General features: G+C 41.3%; 1 protein-coding gene across 10 annotated transcripts in view; it reads left to right on the forward strand.

The window, feature by feature from the left end:
- The window catches only part of EFCAB2 (EF-hand calcium binding domain 2), a 195,534-nt gene that overhangs the window by 116,817 nt on the left and 62,946 nt on the right, over positions 1-15,771 (forward strand). For 6 of the 10 annotated variants that reach the window (XM_055233583.2, XM_055233578.2, XM_063613561.1 and 3 more), the window contains 4 exons: positions 7,135-7,214; positions 8,486-8,528; positions 8,666-8,732; positions 12,275-12,877. In XM_055233583.2, coding sequence (XP_055089558.1) covers positions 7,135-7,214; positions 8,486-8,528; positions 8,666-8,732; positions 12,275-12,390 — 306 coding nt within the window. In that variant the 3' untranslated portion in view covers positions 12,391-12,877. The other 4 variants (XR_010114630.1, XM_063613557.1, XM_063613558.1 and 1 more) reach the window with 2 other exon arrangements.

Genomic DNA, 15,771 nt, shown 5'->3' on the forward strand with positions numbered 1-15,771 from the left:
AATGTTGATATTATTAAAAAGTCCCACAGTATTTATTGAGATGGCTCCATATTGGGGAAGAGGAAGCAGAGAGACTGTGGAGTGCCGGAAGGCACTGTGTTCGCCTCTAGAATTTGGGCCGCTTTGTGTGGCAATGAAGGCAGTATATTTTCTTCAGGTCACCTACTCCACCTTAATTCTTTGCAGGAGGAGAAGCCAGGCGTATCAGGGCCTTGGTTTTCCAGGTGAGCATCTGCTGGCACACTGTTAAGGTGAATTCCCTGCAAATGGTACTTTTAGCCGGCTACACTCGAGGGGTCTTCTGGCAAAGACGTTTTTCCTGTACATTCATAAATGCTGCCTGGGTTACTTTTAAATTACTACTCCACATTGGCCCTCCTCTTAGAAGAAACAAACTAGATTTAACTTACTTTGCCTCATTCATGTTTGCAGTAACAGGATGTATTTGTTTTGTGAGTTTCTTCTGTCTTTTGAAGGGAGGGATGTGGAGTTTGGTGGATATTTGTTACTCTCGCCTTTTTTTCAGTCCAAAGAGGCCATGTGGGGAAACAGCAGAGGTGGAGGCATCACTGCTAACTCACATACCCTGTCCTCTAGACATGGGGCGAGGCAACAAGGGGTGAGGGAGAGGGTGTTAAATGTGCCTAGCAATTCCATACATTATCTTATTTAATTGCCACATTCCGCGTGGCATTTTACAGAAAGGTGGCAGAGGCAAACTTCTGTGTAAACAGGTGGGTCTACATGGTGGGTCAGGGAGGAGGTGCCTGAAATCTCAGCACCAGCGATTGAGTCTTTAGGAAAAAGTGCCATTGCATGTCATAGAACCACAAGTGTGTACACTGCTGGTAGAAATCATCATCGTCATCGTCATCATCATCATCATCGACTCTCATAGTTCACAAAGCACCTTCATATCTTATGGAACATTGTCATCATCATCATCGTCATTATCATTGATTCTCACAGTTCACAAAGCACCTTAATATCTCATGGAACCTTCACAGCCATCCTGTAGGTTACTGTTCCCCCTGTTAGACATTAGACATGAGCATGCTGAAGCTAGAGAATGAATTTTAATAACATTCTTAACTATTATTGGTCTAACATGGGGAATATATTGTGATTTTTCTCTATAAGAAAGGTAATGTCTTTTAAAATGATTTATCTACTTATTTACTTTTCATACCTAGTCCTGTAGAACATCTGTTTTTTAAAAAAGACTCTGACCAATACAGAAAGAAGTCAAGTGGATTTTCCCAACACGACTTTGCTTTAAGTGAAGAAATGCAGGCCGGGCGCGGTGGCTCACGCTTGTAATCCCAGCACTTTGGGAGGCCGAGGTGGGCGGATCACGAGGTCAGGAGATCGAGACCACGGTGAAACCCCGTCTCTACTAAAAATACAAAAAATTAGCTGGGCGCGGTGGCGGGCGCCTGTAGTCCCAGCTACTCGGAGAGGCTGAGGCAGGAGAATGGCGTGAACCCAGGAGGCGGAGCTTGCAGTGAGCCGAGATTGCGCCACTGCACTCTAGCCTGGGCGACAGAGCGAGACTCCGTCTCAAAAAAAAAAAAAAAAAAAAAAAAGTGAAGAAATGCAGTGACTTTGTAGTCTTTTCCAACATGTCTGATATACGGAATTTTTCTTGAATTCATTTCAGTATAATTGAGTTTTCTCCTGGAGAAAATAGGTCCCGATTGCCCCATTTTTTCTGCATTTCTGCATCAACTCTGTGAAATACAGTTTTTTGTTTGTTTGTTTGTTTGTTTTGGAGACAGAATCTTGCTCTGGAGTGCAGTGGTGTGATCTCGGCTCACTGCACCCTCCATCTCCTGGGTTCAAGAGACCCTCCTGCCTCAGCCTCCCAAGTAGCTGGGACTACAGGTGCATCCCATCATGCCCAGCTAATTTTTGTGTTTTTAGTAGAGATGGGGTTTCGCCGTGTTGGCCAGGGTGGTCTCGAACTCCTGACCTCAGGTGATCCACCCACCTCGGCCTCCCGAAGTGCTGGGATTACAGGCGTGAAATACAGTTCTGAATTCCGAATATCTGCTCTGCTTGATGATAGTGATTCAAACCTGATCAGACTTCTGCTTGATGATAGTGATTCAAAGTCTTTGGTTAAAAATATGTCACATATATTTAGAATATATGTTAGTTATAATGTTTGCCAGAGCCGCTTTGATAGTGCGCCACACAGAGTGGCTTAAACAATAGAAATTTATTGTCTCACAGTTCTAAAGGCTGAAAGTTTAAGATCAAGGTATCAGCATGATTAAACATCTACCCTATTCTTCTTCTTCTTTTTTATGACACTGGAATATACCATATTTGAAAAATGCATTTTAGAAAAACTAATGGAATCCAAATAAAGTTTGGAGTTTAGTGACTAATAATATATTAATATTGATTCATTAGTTATGACAAGTGTACCATAATGTGAGAGTTAGCAATAAAGGAATTGTATCACAAATGAAATTACAAATTATGTCACAAAGCAATAGTAATCAAAACAGTGTGGTACTGGCATAAAAACAGTCATATAGACTATTGGAACAGAATAGAAAGCCTATAAATGAAGCCATGCATAAATGGTCAGCTAATCCTCAGCAAGAGTGCCAAGAAGACACAATAGGGAAAGGATAGTGTCTTCAATAAATGGTGATAGGAAAACTGTTATTTACATGGAGAAGAATGAAATTGGATCCTTATCTCACACCATACACAAAAATCAACTCAAACTGGATTAAAGATTTAAATGTGAGATTTGGAGCTGTAAAACTAGAAGAAAACATAGGGAAAATGCTCTTTGATATTGGCCTGGGCAATGATTTTTTGGATATGATACCAAAAGCACAGGCAACAAAAGCAAAAACAAGTGGGACTACATCAAACTAAAAAGTTCCTGCATGCAAAAGAAAAAAGCAGCAAAATGTAAAGGCAACCTATGGAATGGGAGAAAATACTGCAAACCATACATTTGATAAGGGGTTAATATTCCAATACACATAAGGAACTCAGACAACTCAACTGCAAAAACAAAAATGACCTAATTAATAAAAATGGAAAAAAGGACCTGACATTTTCAAAGAAGACGTACAAATGTCCAACAGGTATATGAACATCATTGTTCATCAAGGAAATGCAAACCAAAACCACAATGGGATATCACCTCACACCTATTATAATGGCTACTATCAAAAAGACACAAGTGTTGATGAGGGTGTGGAGAAAAAGGAACCTGTCGATGGGAATGTAAATTGGCACAGCCACTACGGAAAACGGTATGGAGGGTTCTCAAGAAACTAAAAATAGAGTTACCATATCATCCAACAATCCCACTTATGGGTATAAGTCCCAAAAGAAATAAAATCAGAATCTCTAAGAGCTATCTGTATTGCCATGTTTATTGCAGCATTATTCACAGTAGCTAAGATATGGAAACAACGTGTCTATAGACAAATGAGTGGATAAACAAAAGGTGTGTGTATTTATACACACACACACACACACACACACACACGTATGTAATGGAATATTATTCAGCCTTAAAAAAGGAAGTCCTGCTATTTGCAACAACATAGATGAACTTGGAGAACATTATGCTAAGTGAAATAAGCCAGACGGAGAAAGACAAATACTGCATGATCTCTGTTACATTTTCAAAAGTCAAACTCATGGAAACAGAGGGTAGATGCGTAGTTAACCAGGGGCGGGGGTAGGAAAAATGGGAAAATATTGGTCAAAGGGTACAAACTTTTAGTGATAAGAAAAACAATTTCTGATGTACAGCGTGGTGACTATGGTTAATAATTATTCTATACTAGAAAATTACTAAGAGAGTAGATCTCAAGTGTCCTCACCACACATACAAAAAAGGTAACTAGTGAGTCGATGGATATGTTAATTAGCCTGTGTGGTAATCATTACACAAGGTATATGTATATCAAAAAATCATGTGGCACACCTTAAATATATGCAATTTTTATTTGTCCATCATACCTCAATAAGACTGGAAAAAAAATAGAGGAAACTGAGTGAGAGAGGTATATGGGAACTCTGTATTATATCTGGAACTTTTCTGTGTATCTAAAACTATTCTAAAATCAAAAGGTTATTCAAATATAAAATCCTTTTATAATATAAAATAGTGTCTATATTAAACATTCCAAGAATGCTGTACTTAGAATTATTGTATAATTTTATTGTTTTTAATGCCATTGCTTATACATGTTTTTGTACTCAAGAACAAATTGGATACGGCCTCTAGAGGACAGTGTTGGGTCATAGAAAGATTTTACAATTTCTGCCCAAGTTGAAGATGGTCATAACCATTTTTCTTCTTCTTTTCTAACCACAAGGCCTGTTTATTCATTGTCCCTCTTTAAAAACAACAATAACAAAGAACACTTATGACCCTTCTGCTATTCTGACTAGTTGGCTGTTTTGTTTTAACTTATTTTCGTATAATTTTGGTTCCACAAACATCTATTAGGCAAAAAAGATCTGCAGAGTTGGCACCATAAGGTTCACATCCCTGAGGGTTTGTGAAAGTTGTGAGGGAACCCGGGGAAGTGATATGAGGCATATATTGTGTGTCATTTGTGAGTTCTTCCGTGATGGAGGCGGAATTATAGAGTTGAACTACCTTTGGAAAAACAAACAACAGTTTGTGCCTTGATCAGGGTGCATGTAAGCTAGAGAGGGGTGTTGATCTTTAAAGGCTGAGACTGCCTGCTCTGCAGTGGTTTGGTGGTGGTGGGAGGAAAGGAAAAACCATGGCTCTTGCTTCTGGAGCACATTTCTGGAGTAATCAGAATAGCAACTTAACATTTTAATTTTAAAACTCCTCCTCCGGAGATAACCTCGTGAGATCGACATTGCATTTGCCCGAGGCTCCTGAGGCGGGAGTTGCAGAGTGCTGCTCAAGCGCCTCAGAGCCACAGGAACATCAATCTGCAAAATGCTCGCCTTGGACTTGGAGGCGGGTGAAGACAATTGTTCATGAATGGATGGGCTCAGAAATTATGAAACACACAATTCTGTCATTGAATGCACTGAATTTTCTGCTGAGAGTGGAGTCTGAGGGTTCTACCATGCTAGGTGTGAATCTAGTATAAACATTAAAAAATAGGAGTCATTTGAATGACGGTGTGTTCCACTTAGCAACCTATAGTTTTTTGTTTGTTTGTTTGTTTGTTTATTTTTGCTCAAAGAATAAATCTGTCCAAAGCTCATCTGCTGAATTGGGATCTTTGAGCCTTTTAATAGGGTTTTTGAAAGGGAGTGGAGAATGTACAGCTCCTTATAGATAGCCTGACATGAAAGTTAAGGTCAATGGTGTTTTGTTCAGCCCCTCCATCCACGTCGAACCCATGGGCAGGGATCTGTTTCGTTCTCATTTAGTAGTGCTAAGTGCCAAACATTCTCCTTCTCAGGTATAGCCTTCTAATCTAGTGGTGGTGTGACAAAGTTCTATTTACCATTATAGGTACTTAATACGTATTATGATGATTTAAGATGTAGTTGGTCCTTGAGATCGTGAGTGGTCCCCTAACCTGGTCCCTCATTCAGGATTCCTTATCTCAGGGAAAAGCATCACCTTATCCCAGTGGTATAAGTCAGAATCTTGGGAGTCATCCTTGAATCCTCTGTTTTTTCCATCCTTACTCATAATGAATGCAGGACCAGGTCCTACCAATTTCACTTCTTAAATATTTTTTGAAGCCATCCATTTCTCTCTGCATGGCCGCCACTCCAATCTAAGCCCTTGACATATCTGCTTAGACTATTGAAGAAGCTGCCTGACCCTCAACCAGTGTGCTCTTTCAAAACATGCATCTATGAGACCGTCACTGATTTCCCATTGTTCTTAGGCTAGAAACCTTATCACTGTTATGGACAAGAAGGCCCTGCTGTGGGGCCCCTGTCTCTCTTTCTAGCCTCATCTTGAAGCCTTCTCCCTGCTCCTTGTACTCCAGCCTCCTAGCCTCCAACGTGTCAGCACAGAGTCTTAGCATATTCAATTTCCTCTAGGTGACTGTCTCTCCCCTGCTCTCTCTGTCTCATTACCTTCTACTCATCCTTTCTAAATCAGCTGGAGTGTTATTTCCTCATGGATGACTTCCCTGGTCTCCTGGTCTAAGAAGTGTTCTTTATTGTTTTATTTTTATTTTATTTTATTATTTAATTAATTAATTAATTTATTTATTTTTTTGAGATGGAGTCTCACTCTGTCACCCAGGCTGGAGTGCAGTGGCCTGATCTCGGCTCACTGCAAGCTCCGCCTCCTGGGTTCACGCCATTCTCCTGCCTCGGCCTCCTGAGTAGCTGGGACTACAGGCGCCCTGCCACCACGCTTGGCTAATTTTTTTTTTTTTTTTTTTTATTATATTTTTAGTAGAGATGGGGTTTCACCATGTTAGCCAGGATGGTCTCGATCTGCTGACCTCGTGATCCACCTGCCTCGGCCTCCCAGAGTGCTGGGATTACAGGCGTGAGCCACCGCACCTGGCAATTTTTTTATTTTTTATTTTTTTATTGAGATGGAGTCTCGCTCTGTCGCCCATACTGGAGTACAGTGGTGCGATCTTGGCTCACTGCAACCTCCACCTCCCGAGTTCAAGTGGTTTTCCTGCCTCAGCCTCCTGTGTAGCTTGGATTACAGGTGCGCACCACTACACCCATATGATTTTTGTATTTTTAGTAGAGACGGGGTTTCACCATGTTGGCCAAGCTGATCTCGAACTCCTGACCTCAAGTGATCTGCCTGCCTTGGCCTCCCCAAGTGCTGGGATTACAGACGTGAGCCACCACACCCGGCCGAGTGTTCTTTATTGACTGTTCTTACAGACCCATGCTCCTTCCCCTCACTGTGCTTACATCAATTCACAGTGTCTTTGTGTTGCTGTTTCTTGATTAATGTCTGTCTCCCTTATCAGAGTATCAGCTGTGTTCCAGTTGAATGATGAAGATAAATCTTAAAAAAATAAAGTACCATCTCTGTGAGCAGGGGTCATGCCCAAGTGTGCTCACCATCCAGAGTCTCTAGCACTTGGCACAGTGCTTGGGAAAAGTAGTTGCTGAATACATTTGTTGAATGAATAAATGGCTATTTACTTATTGAATGTTTAGGTAGAGGAAGAAGAACCCACTGGATACATTCGATTCGAAAAATTTCTCCCAGTGATGACAGAAATACTACTAGAAAGAAAGTAAGTAAATGCAATTGTTAAGGCAAAGTAGTGATCAGAATTATGAAGCCATTCATTTCAGGACACTTGGCTTTTTCACTTTGTGTATTATACTCAACCAGCATATCTTAACGTGGCCTCCCTCTAACGTTTCAAGCTACTTCTGAACTGCCGGTTGGTACATGCTTAGAAACATCAACCACATTAGTGTTATCCTAAGCAAAGCATAATTAGAGGGTAAATAAGCTATAAAGATCATAAATCAACATTCTTAATATCTTCTGTTTTGAATTATCAATGATAAATAAGAATCCTAATATTTTTCTAGCAAAAATGTAGCATTAGCTTACCATAGTTGGTTCATCATAGAAGTCTTGTGCCCAGATAAATTGATGTCCAAAAAGCTAGTAGATAACCTCAAACATGTCAGTGATTTTGCACTAAATATTTCCTGTGAGGCTGAGGTATTTTCAACTTTCATATCCAGAAATCCAAAAAGATTTCAATGAGGCAAGTATTATCATCCCAGTATGTTAGCAGCTTTTATTTTACTTTTTATTTTTTATTTTTTTGAGATGGAGTTTCGCTCTTGTCACCCAGGCTGGAATGCAGTGGCACCATCTTGGCTCACTGCAACCTCCACCTCCTGGGTTCAAGCGATTCTCCTGCCTCAGCCTCCCGAGTAGCTGGGATTACAGGCGCGTGCACACTACCATGCCTGGCTAATTTTTGTGTTTTTAGTAGAGACAGGGTTTCACTATGTTGGCCGGGCTGGTCTTGAACTCCTGACCTCAGGTGATCTGCGCACCTTGGCCTCCCAAAGTGCTTGGATTACAGGCGTTAGCCACTGCGCCCAGCCCTATTTTGTTTTATGTGGTCATTTATTACAGGGGTCCGCAACCACCAGGCCAGGTACTGGTGCCAGTCCCTGGCCTTTTAGGACCCCTGGGCCACACAGCAGGAGGTGAGCAGCAAGAGAGTTAGCATTACTGCCCGAACTCCGCCTCCTGTCAGAGAAGCATTGGCATTAGATTATCATAGGAATGCAAACCCTATTGTGAACTGTGCATGTTAGGGATCTAGGTTGCACGCTCCTTATGAGAATCTAATGCCTGATGATCTGAGGTGGAGCAGTTTCATCCCCAAACCATCCCTCCCCTACCCTGGTCTGTGGAAGAATTGTCTTCCATGAAACTGGTCCCTAGTGCCAAAAACGTTGGAGACGGCTGATTTATTATGTAGAGACTGTGGTAAATACCATGGTATTTACTCATTTTATTGCATAATTACAGATACAGACCAATTCCAGAAGATGTCCTTCTTCGAGCTTTTGAGGTATGTAAACTCCAGCTTATATGCATATACATATATATAAATACGTATCTTTATATACACACGTATATGAAAAATTCATCATGTAGAACTTCTTCACCAAACGAAAAATATAATATCTATCTTTTCTTTTCCCCTAGGTTTTAGATTCAGCTAAACGAGGGTTTCTTACTAAGGACGAGCTGATCAAGTATATGACCGACGAAGGTAAGCGTGATTTGTTACTTATCACAATGACTTATGTGAGGAATTGGTAATTTCTTAACAGTTACGTGAAAGTTATAGGGGATACTTTAAAATCAGTTATTCTGGTGAAAGTGATTTACTGTTCCGACTATTTTGGCTTGGGGGTGGTTTCTGTTCTGTGGGGGTTAAGAGGACAAAGAGTAGGGAAAGGGGAGACAGGTTGTTGTCTCGTAGGATTTTGTGAAGCATAGTGATTACTTCTATAATTTCAGGCATTGCACTCAGAGCGTTTCCAGAATGAAAGATATGCCATCTGGAGAACATGAACTATCCATCACTGTAAATGAAGGCCCCTTCCTAGACTGAAGATTTGAATAGAAGTATATAAAAATTCCCCCCCCCCTTTTTTTTTTGAGACAGAGTCTTGCTCTGTCGCCCAGGCTGGAGTGCACTGGCGCAATCTCAGCTCACTGCGACCTCCGCCTCCTGGATTCAAGTGATTCTCCTGCCTCAGCCTCCCGAGTAGCTGGGATTACAGGCAAGGGCCACCACGCCCAGCTAATTTTTTGTATTTTTAGTAGAAATGGGTTTCATCATGTTGGCCAGGCTGGTCTCGAACTCCTGACCTCAGGTGATCCACCCATCTTGGCCTCCCACAGTGCCAGTAAAAATTCCTTTTTAAAGAACTTTTCTGTCAGTGAAGTTACAGATAATGTAGCCTCAATTGAATACTGAGGTCATTTTTAACACTAAAAATTTCCTTTTTTAATGTTAATTGAACCACCTATATTTGTTTTGAACATGTCCCATCATACATATATGCATACACACACACATAAAACCTGCACACTTATATATATGCCAACATATTTCCTTTAGGAATTCTCTCTGCTAGGCTGATGTGTAAATTTGTTTACCCTGAAGGTCAGTAGCCCGATGGACAGTCTCCTGAAACCATCCTCTCATATTTGTCACCTTGCCTGCTCCCATACAGAGCTAGAGCTCTCTGGTTCACAGATTGAGTCCTGAATGACTCAGAGTTGCTAATCACTTGAGACAGAATCAAAAGTGCAAGTGATTTTGAGTAGGGAAGACTAAGACTGCATCTACATGCACAGCTGGTTTGACCATCCCAACTTGATCCACCTTTAGGCGGAATCAGAGAGTGAGGGTAAGAATGACACGACCATCAGAGCTGCCACCCAAGAACTCCTATGCCATTGTTAAAATTATCTTAGGGATTAATTTTGATGGGGATGTTATGACTTTCAAAGCATCAGCTTCTTAATCCTAAGGATTAGTTTAAAGAAAGTAAATCCTAGGTTATATATTAGGCAACATGAATTTAGTCAAAATGGCCAAAACAGTTAGATTTTCCTACTGTTGTGTGCCTACTATATGTTTAATATTTAGTAAGTGTAGTAAGGTATAATGATATTTAAATCTACTTCCTCTCTCAAGGATATTACAATCTTATTGGGGAAATAAAACTAAGATAAAATAATTCACAATACAAGACAATAGAAAGCTAAACATCAGAAGATCAACCAGGGCCGGACCAGCCTGGAAAACTTGGTCTGGGAAGACTTAAAGAGAAAATAGGTTTTTTGAGATGCTAGAATGTATATGGTTAAATTGTTGAGGGCAAAGGTAAACTCTTGTGCGTTATAATTCTGTCACACATGGTAGATCTCAACAAATGTTTGTTGAATGAATGAATGAATGAGTAGATGATGAAGACCAGGTGAAGCGGCTCATGAGAGGGAGACATTATCAATGTGTAAAACAGTCTGAACAAAAATTGGGAGGTAGGAATGAACATGCTGTTTCAGAGAGAAAATAAGCCGAGCTGGCCCAGAGGGTAATGTTGGCAGACAGCAGGAAACTGACTTCAGTAGATTTACTGGGACTAAATTGTGGAGTCCCAGGCTCAGGAGTTTGGAATTCAGCCTCTGGGCAATGGAGAAGTATTATGGGCTTTTGAGCAGATGAGTCACATGCTGTATGAGTGATTGTGAGAAGGTTTTTCTGGTGCTGGTCGGTTTGTTAGATGCATAAGAAAGGTTGGACTAGGGAGGCCAGTTAGAAGGTTATTTCAGCATTTTGAAGGCACCCAAGCAAGGGCCTGACCTGGCAGTGGGAATGGCAGTGGGAAGAAGGAATTGGTACAGAAGGACTGTCTGCGGCAGGATCCATGGGTCATGATGAGTAACACAGTGTAGGCTACAAAGATGAGAGCTGAATCAAAAGTAACACCAAGGCTTTGCCCTCAATGGCAAGTATGATGGTAATGCGACTGACTAAAACAGAAAAGTCAGAACAGACTGCAGTGTATACAGAGACAGTGCAATCACGTGGTTTACTTGGAGGTGCTGTGTGATAATTTCGAAAATGGTATGTTTACAGAGAGTTCATGGTACTTAAAGATCAACTATTGAGTATCTCAGTGGACTAAGCATAGGACAGGTATTTTCAAATAAGAATACATAGGTTTTCAATTATTCACTCAACAAGTATTATTACAAACCTTCCACATATATGAACCAATATGTTTGGAAGTAATATGTAAGATGTAAATCTATACAAATCTAAGTTACGATTTAATATAACAGACCCATCAGGTAAGTGTAATAGCAGTTGACTAGTTTGGTAAAATAGGTGCTTAAGAATTGCTGCTTTGAGAGTCTCAGAATTCTACAAATTGTTTTTAAGTACATTTATGCTATATAACAATATGGGTTCAAGTTACCTGCACACTCATCATAATATCCACAAAGTATCAAACACACTAGTTTGAGAATATGCATTCCTACAGCCCAGGATGTCATATGATAAACAAAATAAATCACATCGAATCAAGTTCCTACAAGATAGAAGTCCCTAAGTGTCCAGGAATGTGTATTGCATCAGACAGTGTTTAGCAGCAGGGAAGATCTCAGAACAATTTTTTAAACAAACATTTACATGTTGCTGCTTATGTGCCAGGTACTGTTCTAAATCCCATTCAAATCATAACACATTTCATTCTCCCGACAACTTATGTGATAGGTAGTATCATTATCACCTCCATTTTATAGACAGGTAAACTAAGGAGTGGAGCAGTTAAGTGCCTTGCTCAAGATCTTAGAGCTAGTAAGAGGCAGCCAGCATGTGAATCCAAACTTGTGCTTTAACCATTCCGTTATTTTCCTTCCATCTTTAATCAAACACTGGGGCTTCAAGTTAATCCTCTGGTACTTGCAAAAGTTTTAATCTAAATAAATAACCTGTTCATGATGTCTTTATGTCTTCCTACTGTTTTGCCTGAAATGACATGTTCTAGAGGTTGCTTGATCTATGACATCTGCAGGCTGAAAGAAGTCCAGAATCTGCCAGGGTGTACAATAACCTTCTCTTTGAACCTCTGGGCTGTTGTGATGTCCTGGCTCTACAGCTGCAGGGAGTGCAGCTAGTGACATTGTGGGAGTTTGTGGGGCTCCATGGCTGTTAAGCTGGCTAGTGGAAAGAAAAAGAAAAAACTCAGATGATCATAAATGATACATTTTCCTTTTTGTCTCTCTGAGGTGAGCCTTTTTCTCAAGAGGAAATGGAAGAAATGTTGTCTGCTGCAATTGATCCAGAATCAAATTCAATTAATTACAAGGACTATATAACAATGATGGTGATAGATGAAAATTAAATGTTCTGAAGATAATTTCTAATTGAAAGGACAATTTTAGAAATTGCTTGTTCTTGTTAGTTTCACATCTTATCTTAGGATTCCTATATGTGATATTTAATACCTTGTGACATACTATGTCACTTTAGATCCTTTGTTTTTAAAGATGATCATAACACTTTAAAACAAATTTAGTATGTCTAGCCTTACCAAATGATAAATTACTATTTATTTAAAAACTATTCTTAAAACATTTTAACATTAGAATGGATTGTTGATTATTTTCTACAATAAAACTCAGGTTACCTTCAAATTAATTAAGCTGACAAAATGAAAATGACGTAATTACCCAAGGTTTGGCATCTAAAGATCTTAAGGGGGCAGAATGACCACCAATCAAAAATGAGTAGCAATGTAATGGGGGCTTCTTTTTTAAACAATAACAAACGCTTCATCAATCTGAGTGTGGAAGGAGATTTATCAAAATAAATATTGATAATTGATTTTTTATGAGTGCCAATTACAAATATCATTTGGGATGATAATAACTTAGTGTAAACATTTATATTTGCTGATCCAGCATGTCACCATTTATGGAGCAGCTAAAGGAGTTGAGATCATTGAAACTAGAGAAAAGAAGGCTGAGTGGAAGTTGATAGTGTAAGGTAGTGGCAATTCTCTCTTTGTCTTTAGAATTCTCACCCACTCGGCATATCTGTCATGGGAATATTGTCCTGAATACTGAGTAAGAATACTGAGAAATGTTCTGGTGTGCAAATGTACAGCTCCTGAAAGAGCAGAATGAAGCACAAGCAGTCACAATGGAAAAATAGAAACTATATGGCAACTTACAAGCAAAGAGGAAGATAAGGATTCCAAACTTAGATATTCTTTTTTTTTGAGATGGAATCTCTCTCTTTCGCCCAGGCTGGAGTGCAGTGGCACTATCTCGGCTCACTACAAGCTCCGCCTCCTGGGTTCACGCCATTCTCCTGCCTCAGCCTCCCGAGTAGCTGGGACTACAGGTGCCCACCACCACGCCTGGCTAATTTTTTGTATTTTTAGTACAGACGGGGTTTCACCATGTTAGCCAGGATGGTCTTGATCTCCTGACCTCGTGATCTGCCCACCTCAGCCTCCCAAAGTGCTGGAATTACAGGCGTGAGCCATCGCGCCCGGCCTAGATATTCTTTTTTTTTTTTTTTTTTTTTGAGACGGAGTCTAGCTAGATATTCTTTTATAACAAGACACACACACACATACACACACACGGATCTCTATTTAAAGATGGCTTTACCACTATATGTGTGTATCTACATAAATGTAAACATTTAGAGTTGCTGTGAGCCTTCCTCAGGCATGTAGTCTTGCCCCCAAAAGAGGCGGCTGCTACCCAAGAGACTCGCTGTTCATTCATTCATGAAACACTGAAGGAGTATCATGAGATGATGTGCTGGGAACCAGAGTCCCTAATGAATCCAGGTCACAGTTTAGTGAGGGAAGCCTGCAAGACAGTCAACAGCCACATTTCAGATAGGGGCCCGTTCAGGGTACCGTGGAAGTGCAGAAGACAGGCAGCTACTCAGCCTTGCAGGGAGGGAGCTTTCTGGAAGATGAAAGGTGCTAGTGAGCGGAGAAGGCTTCCCAGGAGAGGAGGCACCTGACTTTAAAACGAGTAGTTTAGTAAGTGGGCGGCGGGGCACAGGGCATTTCAGCGGGTGAGCAGCAAGTCCAGAAACCCTAGAGGTGTCATGAAACATGGAACCACCTGGGAATGGAAAGCCGTTCAGTATGTCTGGAGTGTAGGAGACTTGGGGGTCATGATGAGAGGTGAAATTGGCGCAGTAAACAGGAGCGGTATCATTAAGAATATCGGGTTAGGTGCTGAGTTAAGGTTTCAGCGTGAGAGTTTGGACTTTATTCTGAAGATCACAGAGAAAGATCATTTGTAAGCAGCATGGAAAATAGATTTGATAGGTCAAGACTAGAAGTGAGACCAGTTTGTAGGCTATTTGGTTGGTGGGAGGGGATAGACTGGGAAAAGTCAAGCATGATTCTCAGGTTTCTGGCTTGGATGATGGGTAAAAGTGCCATTCATTCAGATAAGAAGTCCAAGGAGCAAGTGGGGCATTGGTAAGCAAAATGATGAGGTTGGGTGCAGACACCTTGGGATACCCAAAGGGTGACATTCAGTAATCAGTTGGATATCGGAGGGAGATCAGGCTAGAGACCTGGCTTTTGGAGGTCTCAGCATGTAAGTAGTATGAATGCCTTGAAAGGAAAAGAGAAGAGAGTCTAGAACAAAACCATGGGGAATATCAGCATTTACGGGAAGGCAGAGGAAGAAGAGCCACAAAAGAGACGGGGAAGGAGAAGCCTGAGAGGAGGGAAAGCTGGAAAGAAGCATCTTGGATGCCAGGATCGGAGAGAATTGCAAGGAGGAGGCAGTGGCCATGCCAGATGTAGCGGAGAGGAGAGTGAAATTAAAGATAGAAAAAACGTCCATTGGTGTTAGCAATGGAGAGTTCATTGATGGCCTCTCCCAGAGCAGATGTGGGGAAGCAACAGGGTGTAGAGTTGAGTGGATGGAGGAAGGAATGGATGTGGGAAGGTTGCAGCCTGGAGGACAGGTTATTCGGCGGTGAAGAGAAGGAAACAGACAACAGGCTCGGGGAGTGATTTTTGGAAGATGGGCGGTTGTAGCAAGTTCATTTCTAGTCCAAGGGCTGAGAGCCTGCAGAGAAGGTGAAGGGAGGGGCCAGTTTCCAGAGCAATAAAGAGACTTAGGAACAATGAACCAAGGCCTGTGGTCCCTACCTCATGGCCTCTGCTGTCTTTTGGAGAGGAAGGTCGTAGGTTATAGAGCGTGAAGAAAATGGTGTAATTTTGGAATATCTTTTGGGGGAAATGGGAGAAAGAGTTGAGAAAGAGCCCACGTAAGGATTTTCAAGAAACCCTGGAAGATTTTGTGCTCAGGAGCAAAAAAGAAGAGAAAAAGGTAGATTGTTGTACCAGGGGTAAGGTTTTGTCATGTGGGGGAGGTGGAAGGAACCAAAGGCCGAGGAATCCGCGATAAAGCGGTTCCGATGGTGTCCGTGGGGCTAACGCATTAGGGAAAGACCCAGGTGGGAGGAGTGGGTAACAGATGGGAGGGGCTAGAGGGCTCGGGGCCCTAAAAGGGCAAGTGGCTGGTGTTGGTAGCAAGGGGTGGTCTTCCCTGCCTGAGTGATGATTCCTGAGTGATAATGTGTTTCCCTGGAAATTTCGCTTTGCTGTGTTCTTAAGAGTGTTTCTTTTCTTCTCCTCTCTTATTATGTGAATAAATAGTAAGAGTGGCTGAGGTTTGTTGACTGTTCTCTGTGTTGCAGGCACTGTCCTAAGTGCTTGATGTACGTGAACTCA

The sequence above is a fragment of the Symphalangus syndactylus genome, chromosome 19 (genome assembly GCF_028878055.3).
Source record: "Symphalangus syndactylus isolate Jambi chromosome 19, NHGRI_mSymSyn1-v2.1_pri, whole genome shotgun sequence".
NCBI classification, from domain to species: Eukaryota; Metazoa; Chordata; class Mammalia; order Primates; family Hylobatidae; genus Symphalangus; species Symphalangus syndactylus.